The sequence below is a fragment of the Poeciliopsis prolifica genome, unplaced genomic scaffold, assembly GCF_027474105.1.
Source record: "Poeciliopsis prolifica strain line A6 unplaced genomic scaffold, Auburn_PproV2 SCAFFOLD052, whole genome shotgun sequence".
NCBI lineage: Eukaryota > Metazoa > Chordata > Actinopteri > Cyprinodontiformes > Poeciliidae > Poeciliopsis > Poeciliopsis prolifica.
The window spans coordinates 980,903-1,002,471 of record NW_026562427.1 but is presented as its reverse complement, the minus strand read 5'-3'; the positions used below and the strand labels follow the sequence as shown (position 1 = coordinate 1,002,471).

Genomic DNA, 21,569 nt, shown 5'->3' with positions numbered 1-21,569 from the left:
AAAAAATATTGTTTTTTAAAAAAAAACAATATTTGTTGTTAATCTGTTGCTAAGAGATAAGGGCATTTTATGGTAACCTAGTGCCACAAAAGTAAACATCTGATTTCTATTTTTGCAAAATTTACCAACTTCAAATTTCTTGTCTAAGCAGATTAGCAGTATTTCAATAGAACTTATGTTTTACAAACAATTCTACTTATTAATATTGTGTTATTTAAAGATTAGCTTTTTTTCTTGTAACAAACTGCCACAAAGTATGAATAAGATTTTCACTTTTTGTTGAATAACATAATTACCACCAATGACAAAATAAACATTTTCACTTTTCAGAAAAAAAAAATCACCAACTGCACAGATGGTGGAACACTTTGTTCAGTCGTATAAGGTAAGTAATATTTCAAAAGAGTATAAGAAATCCCATTTCTGTTGTTTTTAACAGTAATGTTTGTTGTTGATCTGTTGCCAAGACATGAGGGCATTTTATCGTAACCGAGTGTCAACATCTTATTTTTACTTTTGCAAAATTTACAAACTGTACATTTCTTGTCTGAGTAGATTGGCAGTATCTCAATAGAGCTTATGTTTTACAAACAATATTACTTCTTAATAATTGTGTGTTAAGCAATGAGCATTTTTTTTCTAGCAACGAACTGCCACGAAGTATAAATCTGATTTTAACTTTTGTGTTGAATAAAATATTTACCACGTATGACAAAAAAGAAAACATTCTCAGTTTTCTGAAAAATTCACCAACTGCACAATTCATCTTAAGTAGTAAAATATAAGTAATATTTCAAAAGAGCAGAAGAAATCCTCTGTTTTTTGAACAATAATAATATTTGTAGTTAATCTGTTGCTAAGAGATGAGGGCATTTTATGGTAACCGAATGCCACGAAGTAAACATCTTATTTTTACTTTTGCAAACTGTACATTTATTGTCTGAGCAGATTATCAGTATTTCAATAGAGCTTATGTTTTACAAACAATATTACTTATTAATTTTGTATTTAGAGATGAGTGTTTTTTTCTAGCAACAAACTGCCACGAAGTATAAAACTGATTTTAACTTTTGTGTTAAGATATTTATCATGTATGACAAAAAGAAAGCATTCTCAGTTTTCTGAAAAATTCACCAGCTGCACAATTCATCTTGAGTAGTAAACGATAATATTTCAAAAGAGCAGACAATAATATTTGTTGTTAATCTGTGCTAATGTGTGAGCGTGTTATATCGTAACCAAGTTCCATGAAGTAATCATCTGATTTTTATACTTTTGCAAAATTTACCAACTGTAAATTTTCTGTGTATATGCAAATTAGCAGTATTTCAATGGAGCTTATGTTTTATAAACAATAATTAATTTAGTGTTAAGAGATTAGCATTTGTTTCTGGTAACGAAATGTCACGAAGCATAAATTAGATTCTTTCACTTATGTTGAATGTCTGTTTTACAAAATATTCAACACCAATCACAAAAAAAAATTCACTTTTATGAAAAATTCACCAACTGCACAATTCTTGTTAACTAGTAGAAGACAATAGAGCAGAAAAAGACACGTTTTTTGAACAGTAACAATATTTGTTGTTAATCTGTTGCTAAGAGATGAGATACACTGCCTGAAGTAAACATCAGATTTTTTGTTTTTTCACTTATGTTTTCTTTGTGCAATGACTATAAAATAAGTCTAAGTCTAAAAATAAGTCTAATAAGTTTTCTCTTTCAGAAAACAATACGATCATATTTAGCTTTAAATGTGCTAATAAAGGCTCTGAATCTTTTATTTGCTCCCTTTTATCCCACATGTTACAGGACACATGATCAGTACATTTCACATGACTTTATAGAGGCCAAAATAAAATTTTACTCTGACTTACAATGAATTGTATTTACAAAAAAATCCTTAATGAATTAATTTGTACAAAAATGACTTTGCTGGATAGTGTAGTACTATTAATTGCATTTGAGTATATTAAAGCTGTAGCAGTGGTTTGTTAACATTACCAGGGTCTTGATGGTCCTCAGTGACTTGAGCAGGCCTGTCAGCAGCTGTCGCCTCCTCTGATTGGCTAACAGACCCAGGCTGGCCTCCGTGAACTCTTCCTTGGAAACTCTGAGTTGTCTTTACAAAAGAAGCCCCCAGGGTGAGTTTGACCAAGTTTAATAATGTATAAGGCACAATATATTCAAACAGGAAGCAGAAAAAAATACAACAAAAGGAGAAAAGCTGGTATGTATCTACAATGTCCTTAATAATTAAATCTACCCACAGTTAAGAACAAACATCTGTGGTAGGTGTTGAATTATTGATATCATTTTGAGTTCAGATAAATATTAAAAGAACACATTTCTTAAGTCATAGTATTTGACAGGCTTTTTAGATAAAATGCTGTAAGTCAGCAGTCAAATTTTGACTCCAGTCAGGCTGAATCTACCCCGAGTTTATCTGTTGCCACATTTCCAAATCTTCTTCATTGTGTTATCAAAGTCGTCTCAAAACCATCAATTTGAGCAGAGAATACATGAGAGAAAATTACCATGGTCATGAGACAGGCATTTTATTTGCAGGGGCAATTTCTGCAAGAAAATTGGTCACTGAGTCGCATGTTACAGTACGTTATTACCTTCTTGCATTAGTGCAAATGACTGCTGCCAGCTGCAGATTAGTCTGTAATGCTGTGACTCTCTCCAGTTCCTGTGAAAAGAGGATAATGTTTAAAAAAATCATCATTACTTTCTTCAATATGAAAGGTTTACAAACACTTATACGCCTTTTAACAAATTGGGAAACTGTGGGAAAATGTGGGAATTTTCAGTCATTATGTCATTGAGTAGGCATTCAGGTTCTGTGTCCCAGAGATTATGTATTGAGGAGCAAAATCTGCAAATCAACCCAAAGGCAAAAGAAAAAAACCTGGTGAAGATTCTTGCTGAAGGTGGTAAGAGAGCATCACTACCTAAAAACCAACTGAGTCAGGAAAAAGTCAAATTAGTATTTGGAGACATGTCATAAAATCCAATGACAAAAACAGTTGATGTAATGGTAATTGCATTTGTAGGAAAAATGAGGAAGCTTGCAGGCCTTATAAATGCAATTCTAGATGAGAAGTAACGGGGAGTAACATCACGTTTTGGGAGAGTTGCTGAACAAACCATGTCATCATGAGTAAAGTACATGTTAAAGAAAAAGTCCTCCAATTTGACAATTACCCTAATAACACTGCAAAATTGGGTTCAAAGTGGCAGAACAACAAAGTCAAAGTCCTGATGTCAGTCCCATAGAAAATGTGTTAGCCTTGAAGCTATTGACTCAGTCACACGCAAGTTATGAAAGGAAGAAAAAGCCAAAACTTTGGCAAACTGTTGTATCAGATTTCAATTGCATATGAAATATCAGAGCACTTCTGAATTAGAAGGACTCTGCTGTGAGTAAACACACGATTCAGTTATGGAGTCATTGTTTCAGTGCCAATGAATAATACTGTGCAAGAAAACAATTCCTAAACTATATATGAAAAGAGTGAAACCTATTGCTCTTTAGAGCTGTGACATTTAGAGAAGCGTCAACGATCAGTCTGCTCTGAGAGTTCAGCAATCATCCCACTTCAGTGACCTCTGCTGAGAACAAGTACACCCTCAGACAACACTGTGCAGCCTCTTCTTGTCTTCTTTGTCCTTTTATTTTCCTGATCTCCCAGATGTCATGCCGGAGGTGTAAGATGCTGGTTGCTTGATCTTATTTTCAAAACCTTATCGTCCTTTTGCAAAAAAAAAAAAAAAAAAAAAAAAAAGTTTCAGTGTTCTCAAAAAAAAGTCTCTCATAACACTGTCAGATAAAAACAAACCTTTCATCAGGAGAATATGATCCAAGGAAATCAATTTTTAATGGTAATAAAAACAGAACAACAAAACTGCATATTCAGCTGTGGGCACAAGTTCAGTAACGCCTTTAGACCAATCTGGCCTCATGATCTTGACTGTTGACGAAGACCTTGATAAGAAGCAAGATTACGTTGCAAGAGCTTATTTAGTAGCAAGGATTTTCTCCGGAGGGACTTGCGTCTTGTGATGATTTTGTTTTGTCAGAGAAAGAATATGAAAAAAAAAAGATCATGTTTATACTTCAACCAGAAGAAAAAAAAAAACTTAAATCTCTATTCACTTATTTCTAGAAGATGTTTTTGAGGTAAAGCATGCAAACTCTTAGTCATAAGCAATATTGTGACTTTAAAAAAAATATGTTAGTAAAATTAAGGTCTGGTAAAGTACATAAAAGCTTTAGATTTATCCTTTAACCAACAAGAACTGTCTTCCCTTTAAGTCCCTTCAAAATGTCCTTATCATACCAGAAGTCTAACCAAAATAATCTCTCTCAGGTCATTTGTGGTAGAATAATCTTTTCTGGTTGAATACCACCCTCGTAGTACACTTCATCTGATCACAGTCAGAAATGAGTTCAGGTTCAGAAAGTCAAAACCTTAGTCAACAAGAAGCTTGCTTGTCTCCAAGTGAGAGACTTAATCAGCCTTTTGGGTTTGTGCATGTTAACAGTATTTTGGTTTGCATCAGGCAAAAAAAAATAATGGCTGAATTAAAGCGGCCTTGACAATGTTTCAAACATCTGGCGATGTGTCAGGATTTGGGTTGATTTAAAAAAGGAACAAAAACAAAATGTATACCATGTGAAATTGAAATCAACAAGCTTATCAAATGTTTTTTGCTTTTCTTCCGCATGCGTTTGATTATTATAATTTTTTTTATTACTATCTAAAATGACAACAGTAATTCCTTTAAATTAATGCACCAAAAATGCTTTCATAAAATCATCCTTCAGATCAAAGATAGAAAGGACAACGCTGCATCCATTTCTTGTTTAATGAATCTCCTACACTGTAAAAGAAAAAGATTATCACTAAAATGATTCAGATAATTTCAATACATTTTATTATTTGTCTATCTAGAATGTATCTATGTTCTGGATTTGTTGTGTGTAGTAAATACCCACAACTAATATGTAATCTAGGCAGCAATCCTGCATGAAAGGAATATAATAAAACACTGAAAGGGCATGGAAATGCTTGCATTAAAATAATCTCCAAAATGACTATGTCTGCTAAGTAGTAACAGGTACAAAATGACCTGCCAAGTCCACCTGAGGAAAAAAATGAATCAATCTGATTGCATCCAATATTCTGATCATGCAGCCAATTGAGTCTTCAGAAATAAGACTCAATTGGCTTATTTCTTGTATGAAGACTCATACATGCAGTCTTCAAAGTAGTGCAAAATTCACTGAAAAACAACCACCAAAAGACCGAGGGTGCACAAGCAGAGGTTTTAATGATGATACTCTTTATGTTCAGTATGGTTACTGAACATAAAGAGTAAATGTTTTAGCAATTTCTGTTTTTATTAAAGCTTATCTTTAAAGGTATTTTTTTAAAAGCCCATCTAGGGACAAATGCTGTAAATTAGATGTTGCTATTGCACTATGACACAAACATGGGGCTGCTGTTTTGTTCAGTTTGTCTATGTCAATGTGTGTCTGTCCCTACCAAATAAACTTAAATAATAAATACTGTCATTACCAACACATAGCAGCAAAGAAAGGAAAACTGAATCTGGAAAAGGCCTTGTTATATGTGCACAGTGGCACACTGGAAAAGGAACAGAGAACTTTGATTGAAATGAAAGCAGAAACACATACATGCACACACCCCCGCATACACTCACAACACTACATGCGCTGAACATGAAGAGAGCCTAGAATCCTGCCTGAGGCTCCAACTCGTTCTTATATGACACCTTCGAGCCGTCTACCCTGTATTACCCTGATTACTCTGTGAGCTCATTCTGTGTGAGAGGAAATTATGACCAACAGGTTTTAAGCCCACTTTCAACATACAGGAGAACAAAATCTAATGTAGTATCATTAGTATCTAATGTAGCTCTATACAGTCTGAGTGGGAGAAAGAAATTATTAGTCATAAGGGAAGTTTTTCTCCAGGTGTTTTATCCATATATTCATGAGAGGTCCACTCTGTGACCCCTTCAGCACATTAACTTTGCCCTGCCTCCTTACATTTATACATACATTACATCGTAATGATGCTGCAGTTTGGGCTTTGCCCAACTCACTTTGTTTTGCTGAGGGAAGTAAAAAGTAAAATAGGGAGCCATTTTAGGCACAAACTTGCATTGTCTAGGAAGCCATGAGTTATAAAAAGATAGTCCAGTATCTGAAGGGTGCCAACAACTTGCAATATTATATATTGCAATATTCATAACCTTTGATTTTCTTTTTTTCATTTTATTTTCTGTAATGTTACAGGACCACAACCTTCAATGGATTTTACTGGGTTATGATGTGACAGAGATATACAAATTGTGCAAAAATGTAAAAAAAAAAACAACACACACAACAACCAGCTTTTCCAGATTTTCAAACATTTCACAAATAAAAACAACAAAAAAAAGTTGTAAATTTATTAAGCCATTTATTAAGCCACCCTGCATCTATAATTAATGGAACCACATTTTGTTGCCAGAACAACAGCAAGCCTTTTGGAGCCTGTTGTATGTTTTCTTCCAGGTTTACCGTGCGATTGGCTCCCTTTCTTCTTCAATCTAACTTCCCATCATCTCTGACCAGTTTTCACATTAGTGCTGAAGGAAAAAGAACCCAACAACAAGATGTTAACCATGGGCATGGTGGATTCAGGTTGAAATACAGTGTTAGTTTTCCACCCCTGGTCTAACACAAGAATTTCGAACACTAAAGTTTGTGGTTGTAATGTTTGCAAATTGTGAAAACTTCAAGTGCATGATTTTTTTTTTTTTTTTGCAAGGCCTTCAATAGAATTTCAAATACTCTAAAAACAATAACTGCAGTGCCGCATGCATTTTTTCCTATCCTGCTAAGTCATTTCAAACCCACTCATACCTGGAAGCTACAATCCCAAGTTTTTGGTAAAGTAGAAGAAAAATTCAATCAAGGAGAAAGGCAGGATGAGTAACTATGTAATGTAGTGGATACTGAAGTAGTCACAGTGCTTCACTGTTTTCACATTTTATGCAACAATCTTTTTCCAAAATTGGATGAAATGTATTAATTTTCCTCAAAACCACATAATCACAAAATGAAAAAAAAAGTTTATCTCTTATTCTTTGCAAATATATATGAAAAAATTAACAGCCTTTGCTCAATAATTTGTTAATGCACCTTTGGAAACAATTATTATCTCAAGTCTTCCTGAATATGGTCCCACAATCTTGGTACACTCTGTTTTGGTAGATTTGCTAATTCCTCCTTGCTCTCAAGTTTTATGAGGATAGATGGGAAGCATCACTGCACAGCCATTTTCAGATCTCCACAGAAATGTTTATGCAGATTCAGGTCTGGGCTATGACCAGGCTTCTGAAGAATATCCAGAAAGCTTTTACGAAGCCACTACTTTGATACCTTGGCTGTATGTTTTTTTAGCATTCTCCTGCTAAAAAAGTTAAGATTCACTCCAGGCAGAGGTCAACAGCTTACTGAAGCAGATTTTGTTTTGCAAGTTCCATCCATTAATTTGTAGCCATTGAAAGTTTTAGTTACCGTATTTTCCGGACTATAAGTCGCTCCGGAGTAAAAGTCGCACCAGCCATAAAATGCATAATAAAGAAGAAAAATACATGTATAAGTCACACTGGAGTATAAGTCGCATTTCTGAGGAAAATTTATTTGATAAAATCCAACACCATGGACCGACATGTCATCTTGAAAGGCAATAAAAATAGAATAGAGGCGACAACAGGCTGAATAATTGTACGGTATGCTAACGTTACATGACAAACTACGAACTGAGAACGTGCCTGGTATGTTAGCAGAACATATTAAGAGTTATTCAAATAACTATGACATAAATAACATGCTAACAAGTTTACCAAACCATCCATATCTCTCCAAATCACTAAACACAATGAAATCTTCATCCTCGATGTTGCTTTTAAACAACTCTGTAACGTAGCTGTGACCTACTCCAAAGGTAGAATGACACAAGCCTTGGACTTACAGTCCGGAAAATAAGGTATTCATGAAGGACTTGTACAAGTGTACATAATTACTCACCACATCCAATAAAAGTTTCTCAAAATATCTATGTCTCCTCCAAATACCAAAACTAGATTGTGAAAGTGGACAATTTGAAGTGAAATAACATTGCTGTCTGAGCGTGAACCTCAGACAGCAATGTTGTGTGATTCTGACCAATCACACAACACTTCGCACATAGCTCTGTGGAAATTGTTCAACCTGGGCCTGGAGTCGAGAATGAAATACAGACCCTTCTCTGCAAACACAATGACGCAATTTCCGTCATGCATTTCTGTCAATGAAACTCGATTTTGGCACTTCGGATGAAGTATGGGGCCTTACAGCTTCAGAAATCATTATGCACTCTTGCCCCTACTTGCATTTTGAAACAACCCTGTCTCTGAAGTCTACAGACAATTTCTTTGACTAAATGCTCGTTTGTGTTTTGACATGACTGTTATATGGAAGATTGTGTGCCGTTCAAATTCTGTCAAATCAACTTAATTTACCATAGATGGACTCTCAATTAAGCTGTGGAAACATGTCAAGAATTATCATTAGAAACAGGATTCACGTGAGCTTAATTTTTAGCTTCCTGGCGAAGGCTGTAAATACTTATACAAATATGTTTATGCAAAGTTTGAAAAGAAAAAAATGAATTTAATCCACTTGGAGATGAAGCTGCAACATAGAAAGAAAAACTGGCACTGTGGATACCTTCAGGGTGCTATGTAAGTAAACACTGATTCAACTGTACTCTTTTGCGATGGTTTTGATGTACCTCGACCACCTTATTTGGAGGTAATTTATTTGAATTTTGAGGAAAAGCAAACAACCTATTTTTGACACATCTGAAGATGATAAAGTTTGAGGACTTAATTTCTAATCAAAAATATACAAGTGGGAACTTTTACTAAAAATCCCTGCTTGTTTTGTTTATTGATCTTGAGTATATAGATTACACATTAGTAAACAAATTTCTAGAAGATAATTATAAGTGAATCAATAGTAATGGTTCTGGCTTCTGTATAATTTTTTTTCACTTTATAAAACTGAATCACACTATCTGAACACAAGTGAAGGCCAATGATCCCCACAGGGCGTCATCAGAGATCAAACTGACCGCTGTACAGCTATGAATCATATTAGACGCTTAGCAGCCAGGCATTTATGTAGCTCTGTGATTTATGGGTTCATTTGATGTGTTACACTCAACAAAAGAACAGATTAAAGTCCTGTGGATGTGCTGTTCTTTGTGAAATTTTTGTAAAAGATCACCAACGGTTGATAAAAAAAAACTGTAGAAAATCATAATACAGCAAGAGAAGAGAGAAGATATCACCAAGGATTATGTTCTTAGTTATAAACATGCAGCAGCAACTGATATGAAGAACTGAATAAAAGCCATCAATGTTTTTAAGTGATTTTGGACACAATGTTTTCAACGTAAAAACATAATTTTAATAGTTACACAAAGTAGTACCAATTTAGAAATGTCTCTGAAAAATTGCAATTGTGAACCAATGAGAATTACTGTTTTCCTGGTTGTGGGATATTGGCATAACCTTCTAAAAAATGATCAGTGTTTAAAAGCATCAACAGATCTTCAAAGGCCTTAGCAAGGTCAGACATTTCCTGATAATTAGAGTTTTCACACATCATGAATTTAGTGAGATTAAAGATGTGCTAGCAAAAATTAAAACGTGGAACTTGTAAATTCTTGTGGGCATATTACATCACAGATCTTGCACCATAATTCACAGAAAAAAAAATCAATGAATTAAATTGAGGTATGGATTAACTCCTATGCCATCTGAATGAAGCAAATACAACATGTTCAAGCACAAGTGAACGCAGCACATAACTATCTGTTTGGCCAGTGGTGGAAGCAAAGGGAACAGGAGACAAATGCTGTTTAGATTTGGTAAATTAGGAAGAACAAATTTTAATACAACAGCCAGTCAGGTCTCCTCTATTCTTCAAGAATATAGTAGATTAAGCAAAGACGTACAGGAAAATGAAATGTAAAAAAAAAAAATTGCAGTTAAATGCAGTTGATCATTAAAAACCACCAGGCAATCACATGAAGAGTGTGCCTGGCTTAGGTTTTTATGAATAAATACAACATTACTGACTTCCCTCTCTTGACTTTTCAGGGAAAGGAGTCTAATTTCCTTTTACTATGGTTACCAAAGTTCTGGTAGCTGACATGACACCCTGGTAGCATCACAATAAACTAATGTCCAATCACATCGTGCTTTGAGTTCAGCAAAGAAGCAATTACACAACACAAAAGAGCCCATACAAGGAATATGTCTTGAAACTACATTTCAGCTGTTGAGGTCACAAAGAAAAAAAAATTACATGGTGAGTTTAAAATCTCTTTCTGAATCAACCATGTAAGAAAATAATAGGTACGCTGTTTCAGATGGATCTAAGTTGCTCTGTAAAAAAAAAAGTGTCAAATGTACAGAGTTTCTCACTGACATTGTTATATATGCGTATATTGTTTATCACTGTGCTTTCTCTATTCTGTTTTTTGTAGAAGCAGATTTATTGTGCGTTTTCTTGTATTCTCTATCATTCTTCCTCTCCTCTATTCTTAACTTTTAACTTATTATCCTAGCTCTCTCAATTTTCTTTCTTTTTTCCATTTCTTTTCTGTCTCTGTGTCCGTTGCATTTTAAATAAACCTGGCATATTCTAAGATGAAACTTTAAGGTATCACTTTGCTCAGATTGCACTGTAAATACACTTCTAACCCAATTTAGACACAGTTTCCACAAAATGATTGGCTTACAGAAGCAAAGGTTGTTGCACTGGAGGCACTCACTGAAATGAATGGCACCAATGTAAGCTAAACCTGGTCCCTAAAAGAATATCAGGAACAGAAACACTTTGATGGTCCAGCAGAGCATTTGGGAAGATGGGAATATTCAGCTGGCAATGGAAACCTACCTTGACATAAGAAGGCTGCTTCTCCAGAATGAGATCAGCGACCCTTTTAGAAACCTAGGGAAAGAAAAGTAGAATAAAAAAAATGAAAACATGATTAAAAAAAATAAAAAATGCAAAAGTATTCTCAAGTTCACTCTACAGAAACAGATTGGGAACCGTAATTGTATTTTGAGAATGGGGCACAAATAATACAAATGATGTCTGTATCTAATCACCAAATAGCCATAGCATTTCAACAGAGTGCATCTCTCTCTCTCTCTTGCTCATGGTGTGACTTCATTCTATATTTTTCTTAATAGAAAGTCTTGTTTCTGTGTGGGAGATCTTTGCTACAGCTATTCAGAGTCCAGTTTTCACTCTCAGCATTGATCCTTTTACCAACTCAATACACATACACATATAGCATGAACGTACATATAAAACCTGCAGCAGCTTTCATTTTCTGAAAAGCTTGCATTGTGCTCTTGAAGTACAGCGCAAAGGGTATGGATGTAAAATCAGTACAAGGACACTATACTGCTGCTTTCTGTTTGAATGGAAACGCAAGGATCACAAAGTGCTTCTGAACACTTAAAGTGGATATTTAAAACTACTGGAGTACATGATTTGAGCTTTGTGACTTGGTCTGTTACCCTGCTGGAAGTGGCAATCAGTAGTATATTGTGGTTGTGAAGGGATGGATGTGTTCAGCGAAAAATACTCAGTTAAGCTGTGACAAACGATGTTGAGATAATACCAAAAGGCCCAATATAAGACCACAGACGTAAACTGTTGGTAGAAAGCAAAATGAATCCATTCAAAACAAATAATTTTCTTCTCATTCTGATACCTGAATGCATTGAGTTTCTGTAAAGTGTTTTGCTGATGCATTTTATGTGTTAACAGGCAATTGATGAGGTGTAGGTGAGTTAACTACAATATCACAAGGTATTGCTTCCCAGCATTGAACTCCAACTGCAAGACGGCAGACCAGAGGGCCATGCACAGGATAGTGATGAGATCTAAAAGGATCTTCACTACTTTATGACAAAGTTCTGTCTCAGAGTTACTGCGGGAAGAGACCTCTGAACACAGACTACGGACTCATACTCCATGAACATCCTAAACTGGAGCTGGGCTTGAACTGATAACCTCCAAACCAGAACCACCAGACTGCTCAAAAACTTTCTGGCATAAGCTGTTAAAATGCCAAACTCCAGTTTGAGTTATATACCTTACATAAGTGCAGTGGTTTAGAATATTTTTCAATATTTTTTTTATCTGTTTCTGTTTGTGTGCTTCAGGTTTTTCACAGTGATATATTTTATCTTCCAAAGAAAAGGTGTCTCCTTTTGTTGTATATCCTCTAATGATCAACAAAATGACAAGTATGCATCTAATAAGAATCTCTTTTTGTGTTACCAAGCACAAGTATTTTCAAAGTGGTGAGGAGGCGGTCAAGTTGTTAGTATGCTGTGCATGAAGTTAGGGGTGGAGATGACATTTCAACATGTGTTAAGCATGCATGGCTGAAAAGTGAAGACCTGAACAGATGGAAAATGTGGCTCCACTTGAAGATTGAGAGGTTCTTTCATGAAATCTTAATAAGGGGATTGCTTTTACATTTAAGTCCATATTAGAAAAAAAACAAGATTACAAAAAATGGTTGGAAGAAAAGAAAAGAGGACATCGAGGTAACAAGGGAGAGGGGGAAAAAAATCAAAAACTAACTCCTAAGCTCAGAAAAATGTGCCAAAATAACCCCACAGCGCCACCTATCGGCATATTTCACCTTTTTAATACTATAACGTTCTAAAGTGAAGCGGTGTGAACACAGAGCAAATAACCAGCTGTGAATAACTGAGTACTACCTGAGCCACAAGGCCAAAGTCATTAATTCTCAGCTTGCTCCCACAGACACAAACTGAGGTTAATAGTGCAGTAGGTGGGCAGCAAAGCAAGCACGGTGCATTTGATATTTAGCAGACGGAACAAATATTGTCCGAAACAAATGGCTGCCAATGACGAATAGTCAACAAGGAAACACAACAAAACAATTGGGGAAATTATTGGCTTGCCATGACGTAATAAAAAAAGGAAAGAAATATCACAGGAAACAGAAAATGTCTGTTGGACTGTAGCAAAATATTTTAAATTCTGCAGACAGAAGGAATATTTGTACAAATTGTTACTTAGTAATTATCAAGAAGATTTCAACATATAATCATGTTAAAGGTTTAATATAAATGCATATGTGAATTTGCATATATTTGCATTTGAACACATAAGAATTTTTCCAGACAGAAATTAACATAAATGTGTGAGGTAATTAGACCCAAATAAGCATGCACTAATCCGGGTTCGCAGCTGTAAAAGGTTATTCTAAAGAGTTTCAACTTTTAATGCCATGGAACAAACATGACTATTTAAAATTACGTTTAAAAATATGCCCAGATTTTTAAATGAAGACTGCTAAAATAATATGAATCTTTACTTTGAAGCCAGTGATCTCTATGGGTCTCTCTTTTCATCACGCATTGACATAATCTCTTTCATTCACTCGTACTTTTCACTCTGCAGCGCTTCATCGTACCACCCAAATTTAAGCATACAGATGCAGCCCAGCAAGGTTCAGGCAATGATTGCATACGCATCACTGTGAATAAGGAAGCTGATCAGAGGGACAGAACTCATTACTGCTAACTTTCAAGTTCCATTAAAGGGAACTGTTCTTCTAATTGGATTGGGAATGCAAAGGCAAATTAAAGTTTATGTTAAAGCGTATTTGATATTGGGTGGTAAGATGCAGCAAGAAATACACTACTGTTAACCCATTTAATACAGAATTTCAGAATATTCCAACATTTAGATTTATTTGTTTCACTTTTCTTCTCATTTTTATTGGCATCACCAAAAAGTTGCTGTGAATAACAGAAAAAAAAATTATAGTTTTCAACGTTTTTACTCAGAAAAATTTAAAAGTGTGAGATTTATTTCTTTTCAGCCCGTCTGTCTTTTTTGTTTTCCTCAACAAATTCATTTTTCAGTTTTTTGCAAAGTAGGTCAAAAATTAGAGCATTTTTTGCCACAAACTTTCAATTGTATTTCATAACTTTGACCATGTCTATTTTAACACGCATATGCTTTGATCTACACAACTCCTTCACAGCTCTAGTTGTGTACATGTTTAGGGAGGTTGTCCTGCAGGAGAGCTGAACCGCCTCTCAAGTCTTTTACAGTTTCTAATAGGTTTTCTTCTATGGTTGACCAGAATCTCCTTTCATTTCACTTCTTATCAATTCTGAACTAAAAATCTTTCATGCAGCACGATAATGAAAGATATAAAGCAATTCACTTTTTATCTCATCTGCCCAGAACACCTCATGTTTGGCTGGACCCTTTTTCCCTAGTGAGGTCAAGTGGGGTGCTGGTGCCTATCTCCAGGGGTCCTCAGGCGAGAGGCAGGGTACACCCTAGAAGGTCGCCAGTCCATCACAGGGCAGTTGGAGCCTTCAAGAAGGACATTTTACCACCAACTTTCAGCAATTCTGTCCTATTTTTAAATCTTTTTGTGGAAGTTTACTCCACAAATTGTGGAACAAATGACTTAATGCTTGTTCTGTTGACGGAATCACTGAAGCTGTGGATATCTGCAGATCTTCAGGGGTTGCTAGAAACTTATTGGCTGATTAATACTAAGCATTAGCTGCATGTCATTGTGCCACGTTCAATCTATATTTAGAGTATGGATTGTATAGACCCTAGGCTGCGTTTTATGATCAAGCCATGCTTTTTAAAAACCTCTGGGGCCTTTACAGAAGCGCTGTATTTATATAGAGCTTGAATTCTACACAGGACATTTTTTTTTTTTTTATTAGCTGACTTCTGAAGGTAATTGCTTCCCTTGTATTTTATTTAGAAGTTTTGGAAAAAAAGACGGAATGCATTTGCATATTTATCTGCGAAACATTTTTAATAAACCATGTATTTTTCCTTCCAATTCACAAGTGCACTATGCTTTGTATTTCTCAAGTACTTCTTTCTTCACGGAGAAACTTGTTCTCCATCAGCTGGTGATTAACATAATGTGGCTTTAAAGGTAAAACAAGGCAATGTGTTAGTCACATTCGTGGACTTTCAGGCACAGCAAGAACGAAGATAAAATAGTAAACACTTATTGTCCAATTGGCAGACTAGCTCTTATTTCAAGTACTACAGCCATAGAGTTACATATGCTCATACCAGCAGTGTCACTGTTGGTATGACAGTTCACTGAGCAGCATGAGGAGGACTCTCCACATCAGCTACCAGAGGGAAAGGCCAACACAGGGCAGCCCCTATGCTGACAACCTAAAAACATCATTATCGCTTCCTCAGAGGGAATGTGGCCTGTTCAAAGCTGGCTGCGGGGGACCACCATTAGTTTGATGAACCACAGTGCATGCACAAGTCACGATCCTGACTTCATATTTTCAGAATATTCCAGCAACATTTTGATTTTTTTGTTTCACTTTTCCGCTCATCCTTGTACGGTTCCAAATAAAATCTACCAACAACACAAAATTCAGCAGTCTCAATAAGTTGGCCCTATTAGCATATTTCTGAATTTGTCCCACATCTCAAGAGCAGGGAACGGGATTAATCTTTGTGCCAAACAACTATTCGAGCTCATCAAACAAAATAAAATCAGAGCATGGAATCAATCACAAACTCGCTGTAACTCCTGCTGAGTTGCCTTTCTGATGCAAAATGTTATTTATAATAAGCTTGCTCAAGCACAGAAAATCTTCTATAGATCAAAAGAAATGAGAGGTATTTTTTCTCCCCCCATGTCAAAAACACGTGGGATGTTTATTGTCTAAAAGCTCTGTCTTAAGTTGTATCTGATCAATGCACAGAGTCCTCATTAAAGTCCAAGAAGAGTTTACCAGACTCAACACCTCTCCATTTGTGTTGCTGGGAAAGATACACTTATTTTCTTCTATCCCTTCCGACTATACCTGACCTCTTTGAATACATAATGACTCCCAAGTGCAAGTCTTTCCTGCTGTTCTCTAACAATGAGCTTCAGAAATACATTTCTGTCCTCCTTAAGCATTCTCACAATGTTTATGGTGGCAAGATAATTATGAGTTCTTGTCCAGGCTGGTGTGTCACAGTTCCAGTTGTATTAAAATGTATATTTGTTTGTCCCAACTGTAATTATGGGCAACATTTGAGGAGACAGTCATATTCAGTAAACTATAGAGTATGCATTCCAATGAGGGCTGCTTGTCATATTAAAACATACCTTTAGAAAATATAGCCTTTAAACAGACATTATACCCACATTTCTGTAGATTTTAGGCAGATCAAATTTTATTCTAAGAAATTAAATGTGTCTTTATTAATTATAAGTAGAAAATGCTCATAATGAACATGGTTAAAGACTTGAAAACAGTATGTAATCAGACAATTTGTAACCTACTTGGTTTTGCTTAGTGAATAAAAAAAATATTTCAACATATACCTCAAGGTGAAACCTGTCAAGAAAAAGGAAGATCATAAAAACTTCATTCAGACTTTCTAGAAATTAATCCAAAATGATCAGAGTGCTCAACAGAATAGTTGGTCTAAAGAAAAACTCCAGGTCTGGCAGTAGATAAAGCAATGTATGTCTTCCCAAGATCATGAGGGAAACCATTGCACAAGTCAGGATGTCATGGACACCCAACACCAAACACAAACAATTAAATATCCTGTCTGACACAAGCCAAGACCAGTTACTACACCTCACCAAATACCTAAAGGCGGAGTACCACAAACAGCCACAAGCATCTTTCTCTTCATTTCCAACAGGAAAGATGTGATGCAGCTTATGTACGCTTATGCTACAGGCTACTGTTTCTCCATGCCAAAGTGTCTGGAGCAATGTCTGATTTAAACAGCTAGTACACCAGAGGGCAAGAGGAATAGAAGTGTACAAAAAAACTAAGGGATATGTGATGTGAAAACATGTGGCATACAACACAAAGAATGGCTGTGAGGTAACTAAAAATAAATATTTAAACACTAGAGAGACAGCTGGATAACATCTATGTTGGTTTTATGTGGTTCTATAAACAGAAAGCGTTTGACAGGTCAGCTTTGTGAAACACCAAATAACTAAATGACCTCTGTATAAATGGTTTTATGAATATGATCCAGCTGAGGAAGAAAAACCAAAATGCTAAACTAAAGGAACAAACAAGTGATTCTATGCAGAGTGTAAACCATGATGTAACATTTAGTCCTCCCTATACTCCTCTTTGTATAGAAAATACCCATATTTTTGGAGCTGTCAAAGAGCCTTTCAAGACAAATGCACCTGACAAGACACATCTTGCTGTGGAGAGGTGTGGCAGGTCCTTGAAATATAAGGCAAATTTTAGATGACAAGATGAAGCAAAAGAACATTTGAATCTTCTATCAAAATGAAAAGAAGAGCTTTTAGGGATCTATTAGGGATCTATTTTTTCAGATGTTTTATTGTTCAATTATTTCAAAATTAATGCCAGCACAGGAGGGCAGAGTGACAAGATAGGAGCATTTTTTTATCACTCCAACTTTCCAGAGTAATAAAATAAAAATTAAGGTCAGCACAAGTTTCTCTAGACCTGTTGTTTTTATGTTTTGCTTGTTTTTTGTAATTTTTTCTCTTTAGTACCTAAAATAGAACTGTCTATAAAATACTGTTGCATTTAGTTTTACAAATGATTAATCTCAACACACAGTTAAAAACTAATATTAAAATACACTGCATAAAACCAAATACTATACCTTACAGTCTAACATCCGAACAGAATAGAGATCACTCCTTTCTCCTGAGTTCATTTGTCAAAATAATTTTGAGAGTTATTTTTAAATGTTATTTTGAAACAGGACGTAACATGATCACCCACTGTCATCAAAGTAGAGGGGGAATGTGACTGATTTCTGCCATTTGACTTTTTATGTTGCTTTTGGGTTTATGGCTTCTTCCTCCCTGAGTGGCTGACAAGATTGTTTTCTTTTGTTCTGGAGTTGATGCATATATTTTACACCAAAACATGTTCCTCTATGGGACACTGAACTCTTCACTTCTGTGCTTAATAAGGTTCTGAAGTCATCATTTTCTGCACTCTAATTGGCTTTATGATGAGCAAAGATCTCATAATTGGTGTTTAATTTCATTGCAAAATAAGTTAGGTCAATTATGTTTCCCTATTGAAATATTACTCCAAAGCCAAAAAATGCATTGAATCAAATAAATGCAAATAATAATAGAAAATCTTCCAGTGGTTGGTCTTCTTGCCTGTGTGCTTCTATCACTGAGACTAGATACTTACTGCAGCCTGCTGTCTCTTGAGCTTGTCTCTGTACTCTTCCAGTTCCTGAAGGTTCAGCTCAGGTGGGAGCTTCTATAAAAAGAGGAAACACAGACAAACATTAAAGCGCAATGAATATGTACCTCGTATTCTCCAATATAAAGCCGTAACAGCCAAAGCTGCTGTGTCCGTAAACCAATTTCCAAAACCTTTCTCACATTTGCAAGATGGCATCCAGTCTATAACCCAAATGAGCATTTAACGTGAAAGAGGTAATCTACCTCCTAAGAGTCGTTTGTTTTTGTTTTTTTGTTTTACAAATTCTACCATGAATTAAAAAGATTTTTAACCTTTTTAGCTGTTGAGATGAAAGATAACTCACAAATTTAAAACAGAAAATGAATTTAGTTAATAAATACAGTTTGTCAGGGTCTTCTGTGGTAAAAAGCAAACATGTCTTCTGCAGCCTTTGCAGCATGTTGGTGTTTCCTTTTCCAGGATTATTCTGACTTTCTTTCAACAATTTTTTTTTTTGCTGCACAGGATCAAAAAAGGGATTTCATCTTCTCTCTCGTCTCAAAATCTGAAAGAACTATGCATCTAAAAAAATGTAAGCTTTTTCAGCTGCTGTGACTAAAGGTAACAGCAAATTCTTTACTCAAGAAAAAGAACAGTTTATTCCATAAATACACATTGTTAAGTCATAAATCAGATTAGTCAAGATGGAAGAGGATCTTATTTGGTAAACAGCAAACAAACTTTGCTAGAGAAAAGAAGAAGATATTACAAATCTATGGCTCAAAGCATGAGAGGTAATTACTTTCCTCTTGACTGAAAGTCTCATTTCGGATGGTGTAGCAATACCAAGATAAATCTAATGAGATTTCACACCTTTCTTGTGTTGTGTGGATGCAATCCATCAATCCAAACCTGGGTGATGCACACACAGCTCAGTAAAAGCGTAAGAGACAGCAGCACAGGTAAGAAAGAACTTTTACTCCTGCCAGTCAGATGTGGCTCAATGAGCAGCGGCAGAACATATTTATTCCCATTTGATATGCAATGCTACTGTTATTAAAGTCGCTGAAATGTGGCGAGCTTTGATGCAATCGTTATCCTAAAAATATAAAAAAAAGTAGGAGGTCGATTGAGGAGCCAGTCTCATCGTTTTGAACAGAGTGGGACTCCTTTACGCGATAACAGGATCCCGGAGCGACTGACCTCCAGTTCGTGCCGCACCATGTCGAAGGAGTCGTTGGAGAAGTAGACCTCTTCGATGCTATCGATGATTTCCTGCTCCGCCTGGGGGTCGATGGGCTGCTGCCTCAGCTCCCGCATCTCCTCCTGGAGGACATATCAAGAGAGAGCCACAGGAAGGGAGACATCTGTAAAAAGATGCTGTTCACAGAAGCTTTTGTGATGCTTGTATTTCCACATTTTTCAAAAACAAAACATACAATAAAAAAGGATAAACTGCAAGACGCAAACTTGCCACAGGGAAGAACAATAAAAGGAGGAGAGACATGATGAGAAAAACATCCAGGTACGTTTTGGGAAAAGTTGAAGGTGAAACAAAAGGCAGGAAGAAGTCAGAATAGCAGAAAGTGAGGTGCAAAGAGTGGCAAAAAACTTTAAAAAAAAAAAAAACACATTAAAGACAGATTTTGAGTGAAGCCTGCACCTGTATTACTGGTCAAAGGTCAAGGAGAAACAGAGAGCAGAAAAATAAAGGACTGCTATCCCTGAGAAACATCAGACCCTCATTGATTAACACACTGTGTATCCATTGAGCTTTTTTTGCTGCAGCTGCTCTTTTAGGAGAAGGAGCCCTAAGCCCACATCCTTAATGAGCTGTGATGCAGTCACATGTCAATACGAGGGTGAAGGAGGACATGCAGTGTTGCAAAATACAAGAAAAAATGGTTGCAACTAAAGCAAAGACACAAAGTCACACTGAAATAATGATATTTCAAATGATAATAACTGGGTCACTTATGTTGAAGGCCTCTTATAGATGTGTATGTTTGATTATGACATATGCTTTATACGAGGTCTTGCAAAAGTATTTGTATACATTGCAATCACAAACGTTATTGTATTTCATTGGTTTTCTTGTGTTACACAGAACAATTCAACTTATAGACAGAAATATATATAGTAATTCAATTAAACCATGCAGAACAATTCAAAATTGATCACATGCTTTCCACTTTAATCATAGTTTTAAAACAATGAACCACAGTTTAGTTTATTATTGCAATTGGTCAAACATTTTCTATCTCAGGAGACTCGCCCAGTTGAATTAAGTTGCTCACTTTGCAGCTACACGATCACATGCAAATAAAATGGTGGGACTCCATTTAGTCGATACTTTGAAGAGCATTACAGCTGCAACTATTTTGATGCATGTCTAAAAAGTAAATATTTGATCTGAAGCAATCTCCTACTGCCCTGTTTGTGTTAAGGTTATTTCTCCTGCTGGAAGGTGAACGTTTGTTTTACAGCCTACTTATCCATATTTACACCAGCAGGGATTTATACTTTTATCCCTGCTGAATAAAAGTATTCTGTCGGTTATAACGCTGCACTCACCATGGAGGCCATTTTTTTTTCCTGTACTTTCTTCAATATAGATCACAAGTACATCCTCTAACTCTGGTATGGTTCTTGTCGATACAATTGTGTCTATTCACTACAGTATCAGTGTATTAGACTAAAGGGGTCAAACTAATTTAATTTTATTTGTAGAAAAAGAATGAATAATAAAGCTTTTTCCTTCTACTTAATTATAAACTATGTTTTTATAGTTTAACACAAAGGACCAAGAAAATACGCTGAACCTCAAGGATGTAATATGACAAAACATGGAGGAGTTCAGATACTTTTGCATAAACTTACATATTAAGCAGAAGGAAGCTTTATACCTAAAATAACCTGAAGCACAATCTTTAACTTTCAGAACATTAATATGCACCAACATAATAAACAGATCATGGGGTGAAAATAACTTGAAAGTACATAAATATAGGTGAAACTCAATCAATGCATCCATAAAAGTTATGATTTTGCATGAAACAGGAGGTTAACCAAAAATAACTGATAACAATAAGCATGCATCAACAGGGCATCCAAGTATTTAAATATTCCTCAAGCTGGATGGCATTTCTACCCCACAATGCATGTAATTTCATTTTCCACTCTAATACATAGCATCATCTCGTTCACCATTT

At 35.6% G+C, this 21,569-nt stretch overlaps 1 protein-coding gene across 2 annotated transcripts in view; it reads right to left on the bottom strand.

Moving 5' to 3' along the window:
* vps50 (VPS50 EARP/GARPII complex subunit) overlaps positions 1 to 21,569 on the bottom strand; it is a 101,281-nt gene that overhangs the window by 73,351 nt on the left and 6,361 nt on the right. For both annotated transcript variants that reach the window (XM_055058920.1, XM_055058921.1), the window contains exons 3-7: positions 19,561 to 19,683; positions 18,361 to 18,432; positions 11,036 to 11,089; positions 2,625 to 2,695; positions 2,005 to 2,122 (exon numbers count right to left, since the gene is read on the bottom strand). In XM_055058920.1, coding sequence (XP_054914895.1) covers positions 2,005 to 2,122; positions 2,625 to 2,695; positions 11,036 to 11,089; positions 18,361 to 18,432; positions 19,561 to 19,683 — 438 coding nt within the window. The remainder of the gene's footprint in view (positions 1 to 2,004; positions 2,123 to 2,624; positions 2,696 to 11,035; positions 11,090 to 18,360; positions 18,433 to 19,560; positions 19,684 to 21,569) is intronic.